Source organism: Pistacia vera, unplaced genomic scaffold (assembly GCF_008641045.1).
Source record: "Pistacia vera cultivar Batoury unplaced genomic scaffold, PisVer_v2 Contig525, whole genome shotgun sequence".
NCBI classification, from domain to species: domain Eukaryota; kingdom Viridiplantae; phylum Streptophyta; class Magnoliopsida; order Sapindales; family Anacardiaceae; genus Pistacia; species Pistacia vera.
Genome location: NW_022196363.1, coordinates 462,980 through 485,136, shown reverse-complemented (window position 1 = coordinate 485,136; position 22,157 = coordinate 462,980). Strand labels below are relative to the sequence as shown.

Genomic DNA, 22,157 nt, shown 5'->3' with positions numbered 1-22,157 from the left:
ATTTTATGATTTTATCTTAAAAAAAAAACAACTTTACACTTGTAATCAGACGATAAAGGCCAAAAAAAAAAAAAAAAAAAAAAAAAAAAAAAAAAAAGAGTATTCAAATTTAGTTAAAAACACTAAAAAACAAACACCACCTAGGTCTTTGCTTGTTTGTTTCCCCCCTAAAGATGTAGACGAAATGAATCTTTATATTCAAATATTAACTGGTTGTTTGGCTTTTAACTTAATGCCAAAAATTTAATTGTTTGCCTTAAATGACTTCTCCAAAAATATACCCTACTCTAATTGAAATTTCAATTATACCCCTTAAACCTTAATATTATTAACCTATTTTACTCACCTTCTTAATTTAATTTCATTGTTGTGGCATAATGAATATAAAAATAAATAAATCAAATTATTTGCAAATAATTTTTTCCTTATATTTATATTTTATGATTTATAATACAAACTATAAATATATCATACTTAACATATGGGAAATTAATGTAAAAATATTAGTTTTCGTATATTAAATTTGAAATGGAATTAATTAGTGTTTATTTGAGGAATGAAACAACATAAAATACACCCCACAATCAATTTGTGGGGGATCAACAAAAGGCTGATAGAGACTGATGTGTGTCACATATGAAGAAAACAAAATCCCTATTCCTACTGCCCTAATAATTACAGTTACTGAATCGAGAGCTAGTCGGTGGTGTGATTAAGAGGGTGTTTGTCTAAGCTTATAAGCGGTCAAACTAGCTTATAAGCTCTAAAATTAAGCTGATCTGTTTGTTTATAACATTTTTTAGCTTATAAGTTGAGCTTATAAGCCAAAAAAAAAATAAGTTGGGGGGGAGGTACTTTTTTTTTTTGTTGGCTTATAAGCACTGCTTATAAAAAGTTTGACCAAGTATATTACCACATTATCCTTGTTTAATTTTAAAATTCCTTAGTATACCCTTGTTTAATGTAGTACCTTTTTTAGTCATTTTATAATAAAATATACTTATAAGCCACATTTTACCAAACACGTCAACTACTTATACGTCACTTATAAGTATTTTAACTAAACACGTAATTGCTTAAAATTTCAAATGCTTATAAGCTAAAATTAGCTTATAAGCAGTTGTTGCTTATAAGCTAATTTTCATAAGCTCAGACAAATACCCCCTAAAGATAAAGGGCCAAAAAATCGAGCCTCGTTTCAGCTGTTATATCCTTTGTAACAATGCAGGTTATCTATAAGAAAGCTGTTATATCATTGATTTCCATTGAAATATGGAAAGGCAAATTAAAGGTTCACATGGATTAACATTATGACCCAGCACCATTGGCTTAGCCCTTCTAACTCATGATAACTCATGGATTAAGAGAATTGAAGAAGAGTGTTATGCTTGGAAAAGTAAGACTGATGTTGAACTTTGTCAGTATAAACAGTCAGAGCTTATGGTGGGTCATAAATGACTCTATCCGTGTTGTTCCAAATCAGCTCAAAAGAGAGGAACCGGTGAAAATTATTGAAGCTGAAAGGAAATTAAAATAAGTCAAAGTTGGGAAGGGTCAGAATTCAAGTATAATTTATTTATAATTAAGAAAGAGTATGACGCATATTGATATTGATTTATTGGAATTTAGTGATTGAAAACTTTTTGAATTTTGATGGGTCAATTTAAAAGAAGATAATTAAGTGGTTGGAGGAACTGTGCTTGCATAAAGACTTAAGGTTTTTGAAAGAATCTTTATTTTTATGGTTTTGATTTTAACAAACCTTTTTAAAAATTATTTCATTTATTAATTCGTAGATTAAAATATTAACAAATAAAATTGTGTGTGTATATATATATATATCTCCTTAATTTGGACTGCCAGAATGTATAGTGGTGAGAGAATTTGCGTGGTTAGAAAATTATCTAGTTTTTGTCTATCAGGGATCAAACCAAATCCTTACTGCAATTACACGAAATATACATATGGACAAGAGAAATGATTGGATCCATCAACGATCAACAGCAAGGGGGTGAACTAAAGATAAAGGCACCATGTTTTGGCCATTCCATCGGCTGCTTCCTTTCCAAAGGGTTAATTGAAGGTTGCCATTAGTCTTTCAGAGACTTAGAAGTCTTGAAAAGAATTGAATAACCTTATTCAGCCATGCATGACAAAAACCTAACCTAACATTGCCACTTTGTCTTATTATATATGGTGAAGAGTAATGCTATGCTTATTCACTATCTTACTAACAATCTTATTATCCTTTGTAAATATAACGTATAGTGCGGGTACTATGTATAATTTTAACAAAGATAGTAAGACGATTAGTAAAACTCGTAAATAAACATAGTATTTCTGATATGGTGAAAGAGACTGAAAAAATGAATGGTAAGTATACCTTATCTCGCTTAGTAATTGTTCAAACCATTTATTATTCATCATCTTTTGTCTTAAAGGAAAAATTAGAGAATTGCCAAAATAATTAAGTTATAGTAATTGAAAAGAGGTTATGTATATTAAGAATATATTATTTTCCCAGGAGGTCAAAAATAATTTATTTTATAATTGATCATATATATATATATATATATATATATATATATATCTTGTTTCCATACTTGTCAACATATTGATTGCCGATAAGTGTACGAGTAAAAGATATTAAAGCCTGCGGTGAGGTTGGTGCGGTTGCAGTAATTGAATTTGTACTGCCAATCTTCTATGCACTGTAACAAATATAATTCAATAAATTAATTGAGTGAAGCTGCAGGAGTGCAGGTGTGTTTACTTGGAAAATTGGCTTAATTAACAAATAATTGATCGAAAAACATTTAATTCAGTAACATTAATGAACTTATTATACGTACATATATATAGCAATTAGCAACTGCAGTACTCACGGCTAATGTTTGATGAAGCACGCATGCATGAACAACAAGAAAGAGATTAGACCATACATAATACCTTAATAAAACTTCACTAAACTTAATTAATTAACGACGGCGCATGCTCGATTCCTGGTACTCATGATGTACAGTTTACCACAACGTTCAGTTATTTTAGACTTTCGTGGATCAGGTAGGCAGGATGTGTAGCTCTTTCCTCTCCCGCAATTCACTGTAGTACGACTAGGTATTAAAGATACTGCTATTTGAACACTCGGTAACTCAACGTTTTCGTCCTCTGCAATGGGGCAATCTTGCATGGAACCATTACAGTACTGGAAGGTGCTGGTCGTGTTGCTTTTGGGCCACGAACTAGCTGTAGACTGATTTGCGTTGAAGAGTATCATCACAAGGATCGATAAACAGAGACCTCCCATCATATTTTTTGCCATGTTCATCTTCTTCCTGATGTCGCTCTCCCTAGTTCAGTAAGATTTTCAAACTGAATGTGGTATATGAAGTTCTTGTTGGGCTCAAGTTTTGGCTATATAGAGAGTGAGAGGAAAAAATAGAAAAGCGTATTATCTAAGTTGAAACGCGTATTAATTTATTGGTTTAATTCTTATTTTCATTGCCAAATGAACGGGTAAAACATAGTTGGGTAATTTCAGAATATATAGCATTACTATAACATATATTTCAGAATATATATGATAATAATTTCTGGGATATGGATTTTTGGTCTTTAGTTATTGAAAAATATTGAATTTTGACGGTCAATTTTGAAGAGACAAAATACGTCATTTGAGAGTAAGCGGTTGGTAAACTGTGCTTGCAGCCTGCGTGAAGACTTAAAGGTTTTTAAAGAAATTAAAGAATGTTCATTATATATATATATATTATAATATATTATATATTATAATATAATTATATTATATATATATATAGAAGAGAGAGAGAGAGAGAGAGAGAGAGAGAGAAGAGAGAGAGAGAGAGAGAGAGAATTTGAGTGGTTTGTATATGTGACATTTGGAAATCATTTGGGGGCGTTTGGTTAGAGGTTATGTGGGATTACTAGGGTTAAGTCATCTTATATTACTTGATTACCATATTTAGTTGTCAAGTAATATAAATACTGGTAATCTTCAAATACCAAAGCAATTACTATCGGTAATATTGGAGGTAATCTGATTACCTAATTTTCTTAGGTATTGTAAGATTATTTGAGTAATCTTTTTTTTTTTTTTTTGTTACAATTCATCCCTTATTAATAAATTTTAGGATAATAATGCCCTTATTTTTAAATTTATTTACATGAATCTTGCTTTTACCATTTCCCCCAATTATTAACTTTTTGGACAAAATTACCTTTGAAATCAAACAAATTTCAGCTTACCCAAGCCACCACCCCACCCACCTGCGCTAGCCAAACCATCGCCGGCCGTTGCGGGAAGTTTCGAAAGTCACCTGGAGTTGCCGTGAGCAGTCCACCGGGACCGGGAGGCCTCGATATGGCCGTTTCTGACATATTGATGGTTGAAAAGGCCATAACGAGAGTAGATCTGGCCGAAAATGGCCAGATCTATTCTGGCCATTTCCGACTAGATTGATGGGTCTGGCCGTTTCACGGTGGGCTGCTCACGCGACTTCCGATGGTGGTTTGCGTGATGGCAGGGGTGGGGGTGAGTTTGTTATAAATTAAAATTTTATATAAGCGGGGGTGTTTTAGCTAAATTTAAAATTTGGGGTTTAAAAAATTATTTAAAATAAAAATAAAAATAAAAATAATATTATATTAATATTTTAAAAGAGGACAATTTACTAATTTAAATATATACCCACCAATTATTTCTCCTAACTAAATATATTAATATAACTCTACCAATTTATTTCATAATCAAACACATTTTCTTAAAGTTTCCATTAATCTTCAAGGTAATATAAAATTTCAGTAATCTAACATCTCTGAACCAAACGCACCTTAGTGTTCGTAAAGATAAAGGCACCATTTTTCAGCCATTCGGTCGGCTGATTCCTTTCGAAAGAGTTGAAGTTGCCATAATTAATCTTTAAAAGATTTAGAAATCTTGGGAAGAAATTGAACAACTTTTGTCGGCCATGCATGACAGAAGCCTATTTGTATCAGTGCCAGTTTGTCTTACTAATTCACTGAAATAAGAGTATAAACGAATGATAAGAGTAATAATTGACCATTAACAGTTTAAAACCCATTTATTATTCATTATCTTTTGTCTTAAACGAAAAACTAAAGAATACCCTTAATGAATTAGTTATAGTTGATTAATATATTCATTAAAGATGATAATCTTATTCAAACGCGATCAGCTCATGAGTGATTGATCATATATTTTATTATCTAATGGACAACAATAATTTATTTTGTAATTCATCATATTACATCTGGGAATAAATAAATACACATTCAATAACTGAATCATAACATTTTTATATAGATATTCCATAAATGCTTGTCCAAAGAAAATACTTATAATTGATTTGTGTTTGGGATATTATCATTATCTAAGTGTGAACCTAACTTAATCAATATGCATGTGAGACTCATAAGTGTACCGGCAAGAGGTATTAAAGCCTCCAGTGAGGTTGGTGTGGTTGACTAATTGAATTTGTCCTACAAATCTTCTATGCATGCACGGTAAGAAATTCAATAATTTTTTGTTTTTTAATGACCATGGGTGTTCGGATCAGTTTGCATGCATCTTAATTAATCCTCTGAGACTTTGAAACTATTGACCGGATAAGAGCTCTAGTAATCATCCATATTAATAGCCGTGAAGACTTAACTCGAGAGACCATGTTAAATCCTCCTCTTACTCTTATACCATCAAGAAAATTTAATCTTGAAAGACTATGTTAGATCATTCTCTGCTCTTTTATCATTAATCGACCTAATGTGGTTGATTCAATAAATTGAATGAAGATTGGCTTAATTAACAAATAATCCCTAAAACATATAATACAAGGAACATTAATGAACTTATCAGAAAGTGGTAGCATCTTTATTAAACTATATTACATATATTGCACCTGCAGTACTCATGGTTAATGCTTGATCAATCAGGAATGCATGAACAAAGAGAAAGATAAAGAGATTAGACAATACATAATACATTAAAACTTTAATAAACTTAATTGGCGAAACCACAAACTAGGCGCATCCTCGATTCCTCTTGATGTACAATCTACCACAACGTTCAACTATTTTAGAATTTCGTGGATCAGGTAGGCACGATGTATAGCTTCTTCCTCTCCCGCAATTCACTGCTGGACGAATAGCTATAAAAGATACTTCTACTTGAAAACTCGAATCGATTTCCGATTCAGACAAGAACACAACGTTTTCGTCTTCCGCAATAGGGCAATCTTGCATGGAATCATTACAATACTGGAAGGTGCTGGTGTTGGAGCTGTTGCGCCTCTCGGGCCAAACACTAGCTGTAGACTGATTTGCATTGAAGAGTATCATAACTAGGATCGCCAAAGAGAGACCCGCCATCATATTTTTTGCCATGTTCATCGTCTTCCTGATGTCTGTCTCTCTAGTTGAGTGAAATTATCAAGCTGAGTACCTGGTATATGAAGTTCTTGTGAGGCTCAAGTGTGGCTATATAGACAGTGAGAGGGAAAAATAAAGTTTAAAAAGAGAGTAAAACGTATTACCTAAATTAAATTGAAACGTGTAATAAGTTTGTTGGTGTTACTTGATTTTTATTGCGAAATGAATGGAGTAGAAACTTTCACTAGGGTGAATAGATACGTAAATAAGTTGCCGTGCCTTATAGGGTCCGATGGCTAACAGAAAATAGCAATATTTATTGTTCTCATATGTACACCATAATGTAAAAGGTGATGGTGATGTATCGCCATGTTTAAAGACCAATTATTAAAACTTTTATTTGTTTATTTATCAGTAATCTATCATATATTAATATCAACTAACCATTTGATTTGTTAATACCAATTTTTGGATGGAACAATCCTTAAATAATCACCTTCAAGAAATCAAACTCGTCCAAATTACTTATAAAGCAGTTTGATGTATAGAAAAAAAAAAAAAAACCTCAATTGCAACTTCCCAAAAATTCTTTCTTAAAGCTAAGTAAATTCCAACCTGGGCTTGTTACATTGAAGCAAATATACGATGGATTCTTTCAATCATAGTAAATAAAAAACGATACATGATAAATTTTGAGATAGTTTAAGTGGTAAAACAAGTTTAATGATATATGATTACAGTCTTAGATTCGAATCCCTTTTAACTCTTAATATTTAAATAGATGGTCACAATTGTAAAATGTTGTTTCTGTCACTTGCAGGATTAGTAGAGATAAGATGGTGGGAAGTTGTGATGGTCATTTACGAGAATTAGTCAAGGTCATACGATTTTTATAGGGACTAGTCGAGATCAAGATGGTGGGAAGTTGTGATGGTCATTTACGAGAATTAGTCAAGGTCACGTGATTTTATACACGTAAAAGATATCGACTGAATGATTTTGGATTAAAAGTTAAATAAAATATGGTTGGTATGCTGAAGGTTTGACGATTTCTAAACGAAAGAAGTTAATCCTTAAAAAAAAAAATCTGCAATCGGTCAACGTCAAAAAAAAAAAAAAAAAAAAAAAAAAAAGGGTTTCTGAGCCAACGTCAAAGACTTACTAGTGTTTCATGATTTCACGGTTATCCCGTGTGTTTGAACTTTGAAGTGCAACAAGCTCTTACAATATTTAATCTGCAGAAGTTTTTGCTCCAGATTTTTCCATAACACGCAATGGAAAACACTTGTAGCCCTCATCTCTATACCAAAATCCGACCAACTCTTGCACTATTCTACTTCTCCTATAGCCAGTTCCTCCTCTCCGCCGTTGCCGGTGACTCAACGTTTACATACACTCCAGCAGAGAACATATTTCTTGCTTGTGGCTCCCCTGACAAATCGGTTTCTCAAGATGGCCGAAACTTGACTGGAGATATCAACTCTGAATATTTTTCCTCGCTCCAAGCCCAAAACAACAAATCAATATTCTCTGACTCACCTCAACAACCCAGAAGAAGTTTAGAGAAATTCTATGGGAAAACCAGACTCTCTTATGCGCCATTCACCTACATATTCAACATCACGCCCGGTCAAAAGTTCATCCGCTTGTATTTCTTCGCTACTTCGTATCCGAACTTTGATAGCTCTGAAGATTTCTTCTCTGTTCAAGCCAATTCCTTTACCCTTCTTAAAAACTTTAGTGCTTCATTAACAGCTGCTGCTGATCTTGACGGCCAAGATACCGTTTCAAAAGAATACTGCATTAACGTCGAAGAAGATGGGTTAAACATAACCTTCACTCCCAGTCCAGACCACAAACAAGCATATGCTTTTATCAACGGGATTGAAATAGTATCCATGCCCCCTAATCTTTATTTCACGGAGACAGAAGGTATAAATGGTCCATTCAAATTTCTTGGCTAGGTGATGAATCCGTTCAGTATTGAAACCAGCAATGCCCTTGAGACCGTATACAGAATAAATGTCGCCGGGAAACAAATCACGCCCATAGAGGACACCGGTATGTATAGAAACTGGATTGTGGACGACCGCTACTTGAGAGATGCTAGACCAGGTGTTAAAGTCGTCAACGTTACTATTAGCCCCAGGTTCGACGCGATACCGAATTACACTGCTCCAGTTGTAGTCTATCAAACAGCCATGTCGATGGGGAAGGACGAGAATGTTAACCAGAATTATAGACTCACTTGGGAGTTTCCCGTGGATTCCGGGTTTACGTATTTTGTCAGGCTTCATTTTTGCGAGGTTCAGATAGAGATAACAGATAATAGTCGTAGAAGGTTTGAAATCTACATAGCTAATCAAACTGCCGAGACTCGAGCTGACATATTTGAATGGAGCGGTGGAAATGGTATTCCTGTATACAGTCAGTACGCTGTTATGATAGCAGCAAAAGGAGATGAAAAGAAGCAGAATCTCTCTATCGCACTGCACCCAGCGCTCATATGGATGACAAATTATTCTGATGCCATCTTGAATGGCCTTGAAATCTTCAAAGTGGACAGCTTCAAAAATCTCGCAGGACCTAATCCTGACCTGATCCCCTCACTTTCGGTTCCAGAGACAAACCTGCAATCAACAAAACCGAAGAACAAAAGTACAACGATAATAGCCATCGTTGCTGGTGTTGCATCCGGCTTTGTTGTACTTTCTCTTTTATTATTGTTAATATTCCGGCGAGCAAGGCTAGTCAATGACTGGGGTTCCAGCACTGCTGGGACTTCATTCTGGGCCCCATTTTCTACTTCTACGACCAAGTCAACCAAGTCCCGTGGCTTATCTCTACCGTCCGATCTTTGTACCCGCTTTTCACTATCCGAGATCAAAGCGGCGTCAAACAACTTCGATGATGCATTCATTATTGGCGTTGGAGGGTTTGGTAATGTGTATAAGGGCTACATTAATGATGGGTCCACACCTGTTGCAATCAAACGGCTGAATCCGGGGTCACAACAGGGGGCCCTGGAATTCAATGCCGAGATCGATTTGCTCTCCCGGCTTAGGCACCTTCACTTGGTGTCTCTCATTGGCTATTGCAACGATCATGGAGAGATGATCCTCGTGTATGATTACATGTCTCGTGGGACCCTACGTGATCATCTCTATAACAGTGATAATCCTCCTCTTCCGTGGAATCAACGACTCGAGATTTGTATTGGTGCAGCACGGGGGCTACATTATCTTCACACTGGCGCGAAGCACGTCATCATTCACCGTGATGTGAAGACAACAAATATTTTGTTGGATGAGCAATGGGTCGCCAAGGTTTCCGATTTTGGGTTATCAAGATTGGGACCCACGACCATGTCACAAACACACGTCAGCACAGTTGTGAAGGGTAGTTTTGGGTATTTAGATCCCGAGTATTATAGACTTCAGCATTTGACTGAGAATTCTGACGTGTACTCATTTGGTGTTGTGTTATTGGAAGTTTTGTGTGCGAGGGCGCCTATACTTCGAACTGTGGATAAGAAGCAAGTGAGTTTAGCCGTTTGGGCTCGACAATGTTACTGCAGTGAGACGGTTCATGAGATTATTGATCCGTTTTTGAAGGGTATGATAGCGCCGGAGTGCTTGAAGAAATTTGCAGAGGTGGCAATGAGTTGCCTGGATGATAATGGAACAAGACGGCCATCGATGAGTGACGTGGTGTGGGGTCTTGAGTTTGCATTGCAATTACAGGAGACGGCAGAGAAGCATTAGAAGTTTGGGGATGATAAGGAGGATAGAAAGAAGGGCGAGGTTGATGATGAGGAGATATGTTTATTGAAATATGAATCAGATGTTGATAGCGGGAGTTTGTTCAGTAGCATTGGAGAACATGTGTTTGATTTGAAGAGCGCTAGTACGGTGACACTATCAACCAGTGATGATCAAAGCTTTTCTACTAAAAGTTCTGGTAGTAGACACGTTTCAGGAGCTGTCTTCTCCGAGATCATGAACCCACAAGGGCGATAAGTTAGATTGAAAGTCTCTTCGTCCTGTCTTGATAAATAGAGGTTATATTTTCACTAGTTTATTTTTCGTCTGGAAATTTGGACTCAATCACGGTAAGACTTGGATATGTTAGACGTAGTTTCTATGTTTTATAGCAATCATGTACTTTTTCTGTGTAATTGCATGCTTTATTTCGGAATACGATAAGTTGATTAAATTTATGTAGTATGCAGAGCTAGGGAAACAAAAGACATAATCCATTCATCTCTTATTAGAGATATTAATAAAAATTGGTTCAAAGTCCAATCTAACATGAACAATCATTTGCAAATAGACATAACCTATTTACGAGCTGACCAATTGTAAGTTATCATGTCGAGATTTTGAAAGAAATTTTACAAGATTGATTTTTAAGTGTAGTATTTCTTAGAGATATAGTATCAAATCAAACTTGGTATTAATGGACATGTATATATATATATACACACACTATATCCTCCTTCCAAGTAACTTAATTTATTGACTCCTACGGAAGTTAATGTCATAATAAAAGAAGTATATACTTTGGCACACATAAAACAGAATAAAGGCCAATGCTTATATACATAAAAGATTACAAATGAATTGAGGACCCCTGTTTATTATTCTATTACAAAATTTCAAGGATTTTCATTCATTCTTATCCAGTCGGAGAAGAATTTTCGTAATACAACAAAACAATAAAGACATGAAGGAAGAAGAGAATTTTCTTCAGTTCATATAATACAAGCAATATAAACCATATTTATTCTTTTTGTATACACAATATTATAGGAACCGAAACTTATTTTAAAACAAATCCCACTAAACATGAATGTGTTAAGACTAACAAGCCCAGACTCTATAGACAAGTCAGTAGCTGATGTGGCAACTGTTGGAGTTGTCGACTATTTTAGCATTAATGGGTAACGCAAACGCATTCGGGGGTTCTGCTGCCCGATTAGCGGATGGGAGTCGCGGGGGAGGTGCCCCCGAGCCCGTAGGCGGTTTTGGGCTTTTCCATGTATAACCGCTATATGATTTCTTTTAAGTTACTAATTCCTTATTAGGTTGAGCTTAAGAATAGGAATCCTTATAAAACTAGGTTTAGTCTATTAAACATAATATATAAACATACTTTTCTCTTGTTATGAAGTGATAGCAAATCATAGGGCAATTCATTCATTGTAAATGAGAGAGGCAAGGCATATTGCAATAATATTGACTCAGCTGGACGTAGCCCACATTGGGTGAACCAGGATAAATCGCGTGTGTTATTTTCTTTGTTTACTATTTGATTTGTTTTACTGTTATATTTTGTTCCTGTTGTTGCCTCTATTTCGTTCAGCAGCTGCCAAGCTAGAGAATATTAGTTAGTGTTGGAGTTGTCGACCACCTCAACAATAAGGGGCAAGACAAATGCATACAAGAGTGTGATAGCAAATCATAGGTAAATACATTCATTGTAACGAGAGAGGTAAATAGATGTTTTAATAATATTGACTCTGTTAGACATAGTCCGGATTTTGGGTGAGCAAAGACAAATTGCGTATATATTTTCTCTTTACTTTTTTACATTATTTATGTGTGATTGTTTACTTGTTAGTTTTGATTACTCTCTAAATTGTTTCATTTGTTAAATCTGGTGAGTTGAACATATTTAACAAATGAAATGTATTGAAACAAACGTTTGTATAGGAACCCTAAACCCTAGTATCTAAAACTCACCAAGTCATGTTAACTGGATGTGTATGTGGAAGGTTTCGAAAATTAGAGTGAACCAGAGAGATGGAAAGGTAGAATATATAATGATGCTTAGAAAAAGTAAGGGGTTAATTGCAATACTTAATTTAACAAGGAATGACCAGAGGTACTGAGCTAGTTTTTTAAATTAGACTTTATGTTGGTTTTTTGATGGACCTGAGTCTACAGTAATTGGATTAGGATGAATAACTCTTAACTGTGGGCTTGGGCCTCAAAAGGAAATGACTTCGTCCTGCAATGAAACAAGTTGGGTCAACACAAGGGCCAACAAAGGTATTTGTTGACGTATCCCCTTGGATACTTAAATATTTTTTTCCCACAAAGTGTTAACAGGGTAGTGTAGAAATCATTAATCTACTCTCAAATAAGAAAAAGAATGTTTCTGCTTTATCAATGATAAACTTTTTTCGGGTCCAATACTATTTGGGTTTATCTCTTAAACCCGTGTATATTGCTAGCTTACTATTATAACCTTTAGCCATACTTCTTGTTAAATCAGCTCATGTTCTCTCTAAGGTCATGACCATACTTCATTGTAAGAAGAAGGTTAAGTTTTTCAACAGTTAAATGTGAGCCCAAGAGGTCGTGATATTTGGCCTTTTAGGGTTTTGTTTGACAATGCCCATAAAACCCTTAATCTAAGTCAAGTTGGAAAACTCACATATGGACAAGAAAATTGAAGTTACCATCAACGTCGAACCATTCAAGCAAGAGAATTAAACTTCAACGTTTTAGCAGAAGACTTTGAATCTGTCAAAGACTTCCACCAGTGAAGTCACGGACTGATAGTTCTCGACTTCTCTATGCTAATTTGCTACCAAAAGCCTTTACAAATGCTAGTCTGCTACATACTGGCCACTAATAATTTTTATAAATATTGAATATGAATTTTTATTTCTCGTTAATTTTTCCCTTTACAAATTTAGAATGAGTTAATCATGCATGACAAAAATAGTTTGAATATACTAGACTATTAGATCTAGTACTGTCTAGTATGTTTTAATTAGATTATCAAACTATACTATTAAATAATAGACTCGATCTAGATTATCCAGTCTAGCATAATCTAGCACAATATATTATTAATATAACATTTATTATTTCATTAAGAATATTATTAGAAAGTCATTGGATTTTATAACAAGGTTTTTGCTTTAAATAAAACTTTCACATTTTAGGAAATTGTGATTATTGAGTTGGTTATATATGTCCAAACTCCTTTATTATTTTAGGAGAAATCATCTAAATGCGTTATAATTTGACCTTTTTTTATGCTCATGCAAATCTAATAAGAATTTTGATATTTTCTAGACTATTTTTGGTTCATTCTTTTACTGAAAATTAAAAAGCAAAAGAAGCAACCCCAAGATGCTACATGAATATATAATTACAACATATATCTGAATTAATTAAATTTGAGGGTAATGTGTATTAGAAGGGCTACATTAATGATGGGTCCAAACCTGTTGCAATCAAACGGGTGAATCCAGGGTCACAATAGGGCGCCTTGGAATTCAACGCCGAGATCGATTGCCTCTCCCGGCTTAGGCTTCTTCACTTGGTGTCTCTCATTGTTTATTGCAATGATCACGGAGAGATGATCCTTGTGTACGATTACATGTCTCGTGGGACCCTACGTGATCATCTCTATAACAGCGATAATCCTCCTCTTTCGTGGAATCAACGACTCAATATTTGTATTGGTGTAGCACAGGGCTTACATTATCTTCACACGGGGCGCGAAGCATGTTATCATTCACCGTGATGTTAAGACAACAAATATTTTGTTGGACAAACAATGGGTCGCCAAGGTTTCCGATTTTGGGTTGTCAAGATTGGAACCCACGGCCATGTCACAAACACAGGTCGGCATAGTTGCGAATGAGAATTGAGAGGGAAAAATTAAGAGAGTAAAGTTGTTAACTGTACTTTTTATTAACTAATTGAAAAAGGTTACAGGCTCATTTATATACACAAGCCTAATACACGTGAGTAACAATTGCAACTTACAGCAATACACGTGTAAGTAACAAATTACAATTTGCAACTTAGGCTAAAGTCACTTATTAGTAATCTAAACATCATGAATCACTATATACACTAATGCTAACACCTTCCCTTAAACCAAACTTCCATAGGTATGAACCATTTGATACACTAATCCTAACATCTTCCCTTAAACCAAACTTCCATAATCTTGTTGTTTTGACAACTGAGATTTCATACTGCAACATGGAAGCAACATCAAGATTAGCACTGAATCATCAGAACTAGCAGCACAAGCTGACAGCTTTAACACCAACAATATTTTCAATAGAACAATCAGCAGCCAAACTGACAATGCAACAACATATGTAGTACTAAACCAGCACACTGAAACAGCATACTTCAATGAGAAAACAGCATCAAACTGACACTTAGTACTGAATCAGCAGAACAAATCACCAAATTACCAGACACTGAAACAATCTTCCAATTCTGCACTACTAAAGCTTCAAATCATCTTCAACTCAACACTGAGTACTTCAGCAAAATTCAACATTCAACTCTTCTGAAACATCAAACAACTTCAACTGAAACCCAAAACCAGAATATCACCAACCATTAAAAGCAACACTCAACACTTCTGAAACTCCAAAACCAGCTTCAACTTCAGTAAATTAAGTAGATTCAAACTTCAATACAAACTTCACCAATTAGCAAAAATCAACAACCATTAAAAGCAACACTTAACACTTCTGAAACTCCAAAACCAGCTTCAACTCAGCAAATTCAGTAGATTCAACTTCAATACAAACTTCACCAACCAGCAAAAATCAACACTCAACACATCTGAAAGCACAAGTTGACAGCTTCAACAACCATTAAACAAATGGTCAACCTATAAAACTAAACTCCAGAACAACATGATTTTTAACCCTGCAAACCCCAATACTTAAACGCAAGTAACATAGAACATCTGCAGCAGATTAATTAAACTGATGGAGTAGCTTTGACATTGAGCTTTTCTCGAAATCTTACAAACTTGGATGCTGGCAATGCTTTAGTAAGAACATTTGCTTTCTGAAATTCAGTAGGAACATACTGAACTTTCGGTTTGTTGTCAGTAACTTGATTTCTCACATAATGAGCATCAAGCTCAATGTGTTTTGTCCTACCATGAAACACAGGATTTGAGGCTAAGGAACCAGCACTTTGGTTGTCACGCCAAATGATGGGAATACCAGAAAGTTGTAGTCCAAGCTTAGTGAACAGACTGCAAAACCAGACAATCTCAGTTGACCCTTGTGCAAGAGCTCGATACTCTGCTTCAGTAGATGACAGAGCAACAACTCTTTGTTTTCTAGAAAACCACTGAATTAAAAGTTGGATCCAAGGAACACACAGCAACCACTAGTTGATCTTCTGTCATGCAAGCTACTGGCCCAGTCAGCATCAGTGAAACACTCCAGTTGAAACATATGACTTTTAGTGAAGTGAACTCCATAATTAGAAGTTCCTTTAATATATCTCAGAAGCCTCTTACAAGCCTGCCAGTGGAGTTGTGTTGGTGCCTTTAAAAACTAGCTCAGTTTGTTAACTGAATAAGCAATGTCTGGTCTGGACAGGATAAAGTATTACAGGGCTCCAATGGTACTGCGGTAAAGAGTAGGATTGTCAAATGGATCACTGTCATCAGGGGTGAGTTTAGAGCCAACTGCCATTGGAGTAGAACATAGCTTGCAATCAACCATTTTGGTTTTGATGAGAATGTCCTTTGCATACTTTTCTTGATTCATGTAAAGACCAAATGCATCTCGGGTAACCTCAAAACCCAAAAAATATTTTAAAGAGCCAAGAATTTTCAAAGCAAATTGAGTGTTAAGCTTCTGGACAGTTTCTTGAATCAACTGAGGAGTATTTCCTGTCAAGAGTATATCATCCACATATACTAAGACATACATTACTTGATCTTGACTATGGAAAATAAATAGACTTGGATCAGCCACTGAATTTACAAAACCCCAATCCAGAAATGCTGCTTTAAGTTTGTCAAACCTGGCTCTTGGAGCCTGTTTCAACCCATAGAGTGCCTTTTTCAGTCTGCATACATGATGAGGAGTAACAAAATCTACAAACCCTTCTGGCTGTATCATATATACATTTCAGCTAATTCACCATTTAAGAATGCATTGTTAATATCTACCTGCTGAATGTCCCATTCATGGCTCACGGCTAGACTGAGAATGACTCTAATAGTGGGTGATTTAACAACTGGACTGAAGGTTTCCAGGTAGTCAATTCTAGGGGTTTGCTGGAAGCCTTTTGCAACTAATCTTGCCTTGAACCTTTGGATAGAACCATCAGCATTATGTTTAACTTTAAACACCCATTTATAGCCCACTGGATGCATGTCTGAAGTTAGTGGAACCAATTCCCAAGCTTGATTAGCTAAACAAGCTTCAAATTCTGATTTCATAGCAGCTGTCCAAGAGGGATAAGAGAGTGCTTCCGAAACAGTGTTTGGTTCCTTGGTATCAAGGTGAGAGGTGGAAATAAGGGCAGTATTGTGGGCTTTGGCTTTGGACCTAGTGACCATTGGATGAGTGTTTTGGGTAGGGATATTGGATGGTGGAAAGAATAAATCAACAATCAATGGAATGGTCTCAAAAGATGCATCAGAATCAATAGTGATAGGAGAAGTAGCAAACAAGGAATTATCATGAACTAAACATCTTGTTGAAAACCTGATCATATGCAGTAGGATAAGGAGAAGAGGATGGAGACTGATCAACCAGTGGAGTAGAAACAGATTGATTAGTCATTGATGCTGAAGGATGAGAGGTTTGAGAATGACTGATGGGATTATCAGGCAATATAGAAGACATAGAAGATGACAAATGATGTGAAGAGGAAAAGAGTACAAAATTAGGAACATGCTAAGTAGACTGAAAAACAGAACCAGAGGAGGACTGTATGGGATCTGGAGAAGAAGTTGAAGCATTGGAAATATATGGAGTGAAGAAAGGAAAGTCCATTTCATCAAATTTAACACTTTGACATATATAAATTCGACCACTAGAAGCAAGACATTTGTATCCTTTGTGTTGCAAACTAAAACCAATAAAAGTACATTTAGTGGTATGAAAATCAAATTTGTGATTGTTATAGGGCCTAAGGAATGGATAAGCAGTACAACCAAAGAAGAATAGTTTGGGGAATGATGAAACAATTTTTGAAATGGAGAGAAATTAGAGAGCACTGGAGAGGGAAGTCTGTTAGTTAAGTAAACTGCAGTTTGAAAGGCATGCCACCAGAATTTGAGAGGCATGTAAGCTTGTGCTAATAAGGTTAGGTCTTGCTCAACAATTTGTCTATGTTTCCTCTCTACTCTACCATTTTGTTGGTGGGTGTGAGGACATGGGTGCCTAAAAGTAATACCATGTTGAGCAAAATAAGTTGCAAGACTCCTAAACTCTCCTCCCCAGTCAGTTTTAACACATTTCAAGGTTGAACTAGATTGTCTCTCTACTAACTTATGAAATTGGGAGAAGATAGAGTAAATTTCAGACTTAGTTTTCAAGGGAAATATCCAGGTAAACCGACTGTGATCATCCAAAAACTAGATGTAATACCTGAATCTCTCAGGTGAAGAGACAAGAGATGGTCCCTAGAGATCTGAATATATCAAATCAAGTGGTTTAGCTAACTGAGAAGATGACCTAGGATATATGGACTGTTTTAATTTTCCAAATTGGCATGCTTGACAAAAAGTGTAATCGGTCTTGGATGAGTGAGGTACTTTAAGATCAGTTAGGATTTTAGTTAGAACATAACTATTTGGATGTCCTAATCTCCTATGCCATAGCATAACATCAGTTCTTTGAGCAGGAAATAATTGCATACCATACATTTTATTTATATAAGAAGAAACACCAAGAGATACATTTTCAGAATTATATTATGTATCAGTATTGACAAGATTAGATGCTATAACAGAAAGCTTATTACAAGCAAACATGGTTGGCCAGTAGATAAGGCACAACCTGATAGACTCTTAGAATTATTTGTAGATACTAAAGGGACAATACAAGTGCTGAAAGAAGGCACTGAATTATTATCATGAAGCTGATGATGAACTGAAGCTGCCAAGTCTTCAGCAGACTTGAAAGAAGCAGAGGTTGAAGGCTGAAGTCGGTATAGACCATCCTTAAGCATTCCTTGAAGAAGAATTGCTTTGGAAGACTTGTCCTTAACCACACAGTAACTAGAATAAAATTCAACAAACACTTCATTATCTTTAGTAAATTTAGATATGCTAAGTAGGTTTTTTGTAATTGTAGGGACATAAAGTACATTCCTAAGATGCAGTTTTCTACCAGGACAAGATAACCAAGAAGAACCAATATGAAAGGAACTCACCATTTCCCACTTGGAGCTGCTCACTACCAGTGTAGCTAGTGCTTGCTGTTAATTGCCCAAAATCAGAAGTGACATGGTCTATTGCTCTAGAGTCCACGTACCATGCTGCAATGGAATAGCTGAAGGTGTAGCAACATAATTGATTGCTGCATGGGTGTGGTTCTGATTTTGAGTTTGAGATTGAGCCATGAACACTTGACTGTTTGTGTTGGCAGGTCCAGATGCAGAGGATTGATGTGTTGGTGAAGTAAAACCAGAAGAAAACTGTGTGGAGAAGTCCTTTGAAGACTGCACTAGTGATCCTGAATTCATATCAGCTCCAGTGTAAGGATTAAGAGGTCCAAAATTAGAACCTTGTGATAGTCCTGAGTGTGGATAAAAGGATAGTCTTCCAACAGTAAAATCAGATGATCGTATAGGCTCAACAAGTCTTGCAAAATTAGGAGGAGCAAAAGTATGACTCATATTATTCCTGACCTATGCATTGTTACCAATAAAGTGCACATCAAATCTATGGTAACAATGCAAAGCTAGGTGTCCTGTCTTCCAACAGACTTGATAGACAAATCTGTTCCTACCACCTATTCTGCCTCGACCTCTAGTAACATGGCCAGATTGATAGGGATAAAAGTGATTAGGAGAGGTTTGGTACATAGGATAAGTTTGATGTGTAGTCTGATTTGCAATAAAATGGGATGGCACTAGGTTATGTGTTTGCTGTAAAGGTAGTGGATGTGTATATGAGGAAGACTGGGAACATGTTCTAAAAAAAGTTTCATTTGCATCCAATGATGATTTGTTTCTGTTACTATCAACACTTAGATTTGCAACATTAGCAGAGATCCCGTGAAACTCAGACTGTATAGTTGAGCTCAGTGCATTATTAGCTTTTTCTAACCTAAGCTCCAGTTTCTTCAGAATTATTTGAGCTTCCTGAACTGAAATAGGATCTAATCTAGACTCTAATCTAGTAGTAATGTTCACTACAGCTGTATCATAGTCAGAATCAAGACCATCTAAGATGAAATTTAATAGTTTTTCATCAGAAATCATAATTCCACTTGTGGACAAACTCTCGGCAAATCCTTTCATTTTAAGAAAGTAATCATGCATACTAAGATCATGTTCCTTTGTATTTTGCAGTAAGGTCTTAATATGTAGTGTTTTAGCTCGTGACTCAGTAAGAAATTCCTTTTCTAGAGTGAGCCAAATCTCAGTTGAAAATTGACATTTAGAAATTACCGAAAAAATTGACTCTGAAATGGATGACAACAGCCAGCTGACGAGGAGTTTATCTGTCTTCTTCCAGAGGTGGTATTCCGGATTAGATTTTTTGACAACTTCAGAGGTTGAGCCATCTGATTGAACTCGAATGAACGGCGCTGGACAAGCAACCATTCGGGTGAGATGATCCTCAAGATCATGAGCTCCTACTGCAAACAATATTAGTGATTTCCAAAACCTATGATTATCTCCAGTGAGTTTAGGGTTGATTACAGGGAGTGTGTTTGAGGATATTGTGGTTGAATAAGTGAGATTACTGAGGTCAGAATTATGCTTATGTCCAGATTGAGCCGAATCTTTATTAGATTTGTGATGTGGAGAAGAATTTGATGAAAAATCGGCCATTGTTGACGTTGCTCAAAGGCTCTGATACCAAGTTGTGAATCAGAATTGAGAGGGAAAAATTAAGAGAGTAAAGTTGTTAACTATTACTTTTTATTAACTAACTGAAAAAGGTTACAAGCTCATTTATATACACAAGCCTAATGCACGTGAGTAACAATTGCAACTTACAGCAATACACGTGTAAGTAACAAATTACAATTTGTAGCTTAGGCTAAAGTCACTTATTAGTAATCTAAACATCATGAATCACTATATACACTAATCCTAACACCTTCCCTTAAACCAAACTTCCATAGGTATGAACCATTTGATACATTAATCCTAACAGGCACATTTGTGAAGGGTAGTTTTGGGTATTTAGATCCCGAGTATTATAGACTTCAACATTTGACTGATAAATTTGACGTGTACTCGTTTGGTGTTGTGTTATTCGAAGTGTTGTGTGCGAGGGCGCCTATGGCCTATACTTCGAACCGTGGATAAGAAGCGAGTTTAGCCGTTTGGGCGCGACAATGTTACTGCAATGAGACGGTTGATGAGATTATTGATCCGTTTTTCAAGGGTGAGATAGCGCCGGAGTGCTTGAAGAAATTTGCTGAGGTGGCAATGAGTTGCCTTGATGATAATGGAACAAGACGACCATCGATGAGTGACGAGGTGTGGGGTCTTGAGTTTGCATTGCAATTACAGGAGGCGGCAGAGAAGCATGAGAAGTTTGGGGATGATAAGGAGGATAGAAAGAAGGGCGAGGTTGTTGATGAGGAGATATGTTTGATGAAATATGAATCGGATGTTGATAGCGGGAGTTTGTTCAGTAGCATTGGAGAACATGAAATATGATCGAAGCTTTTCTACTAAAAGTTCTGGTAGTAGACATGTCTCAGGAGCTGTCTTCTTCGAGATCATGAACCCACAAGGGCGATAAGTTAGATTGAAAGTCTCTTCATCCTACGTTGATAAATAGAGGTTACATTTTCACTAGTTTGTTGTTTATTTTTCCTCTGGAAATTCTGACTCAATCATGGTAAGACTTGGATATCTTAGAAGTAGTTTCTCTAGCTTCGTTTGGTTCAAAATTGGGAATACTACTTTTAGTATTCCCAAAAAAGTTAAACAGTAAAATACCCAAAAACTCTCATTTTTGGGAATACTACTTTCAATATTATTCAATTTTTTTTAAACCCTCTAAATTTGTTAATTTAATTAAATACCCCTAAACATTTTTTAAAAAATTACAAAAACACCCCAACAATCCACATTTACCAGATTCCGGCCACCACCACCGGAAAATGGCTGGAATCTGGTAGGATGGCGCACTACCGGCTGAATCTGGCCGGTAGTGCGCCGATCTATCCTTTTCCGGCCAGATCCACGATGGATCTGGCCGGAAAAGGCCAGATCTAAGGCCAAAGATCTGGCCGTTGACGGCCAGATCTTTGGCCATAACAATCGGTCATGACGGCCAACAAACGGTCGTCGTTGATGGTCAACGACGACCATTTTTTAGCCTTCGTTGAGAGCAAATATGGCCAGATCTGGCCGTTGACGACTAGATCCATTGTAGATCTGGCCGGAAAAGGCCATATCGGTGCATGACCGGCAAGATCCAGTCGATCATAAGACGATAAGGCGACTCCGACCACCTCCGGTGGTGGTGGCCAGCTGGGGGTATTTGAGGGTGGATTGGGGTGTTTTTGTTAACTTTTAATGTTTTATTATGGGGGGTATTTTGTAAAAAAACAAATATATGGGGTATTTTATAATTTATAAATCCTACATCGTAATATCCGTCCAATTCAACTTTTTTTTAACTTTTTTTAAAAAACTTTTCTCAAAACCCCCAAATTTTGAACCAAACGAAGCCTCTGTTTTCTAGCCAGGGACGTACTAGGATTCTGAGTAATGGGTTCAAAATCTATATATAGTTTTTTATTTGTTTGA

The 22,157-nt window shown here is 36.0% G+C and overlaps 1 protein-coding gene and 1 pseudogene across 1 annotated transcript; both read left to right on the top strand.

The window, feature by feature from the left end:
- Window positions 1-7,607: 7,607 nt before the first annotated feature.
- Window positions 7,608-10,598, top strand: LOC116106940 (receptor-like protein kinase FERONIA). The gene is given in 1 exon segment (XM_031393248.1): window positions 7,608-10,598. A coding segment is annotated over 1 exon segment (2,745 nt). The 5' UTR covers window positions 7,608-7,679; the 3' UTR covers window positions 10,425-10,598.
- Window positions 10,599-11,343: 745 nt separating this feature from the next.
- On the top strand, window positions 11,344-21,056 carry LOC116106969 (annotated as a pseudogene).
- The last annotated feature ends 1,101 nt before the right edge of the window (window positions 21,057-22,157 follow it).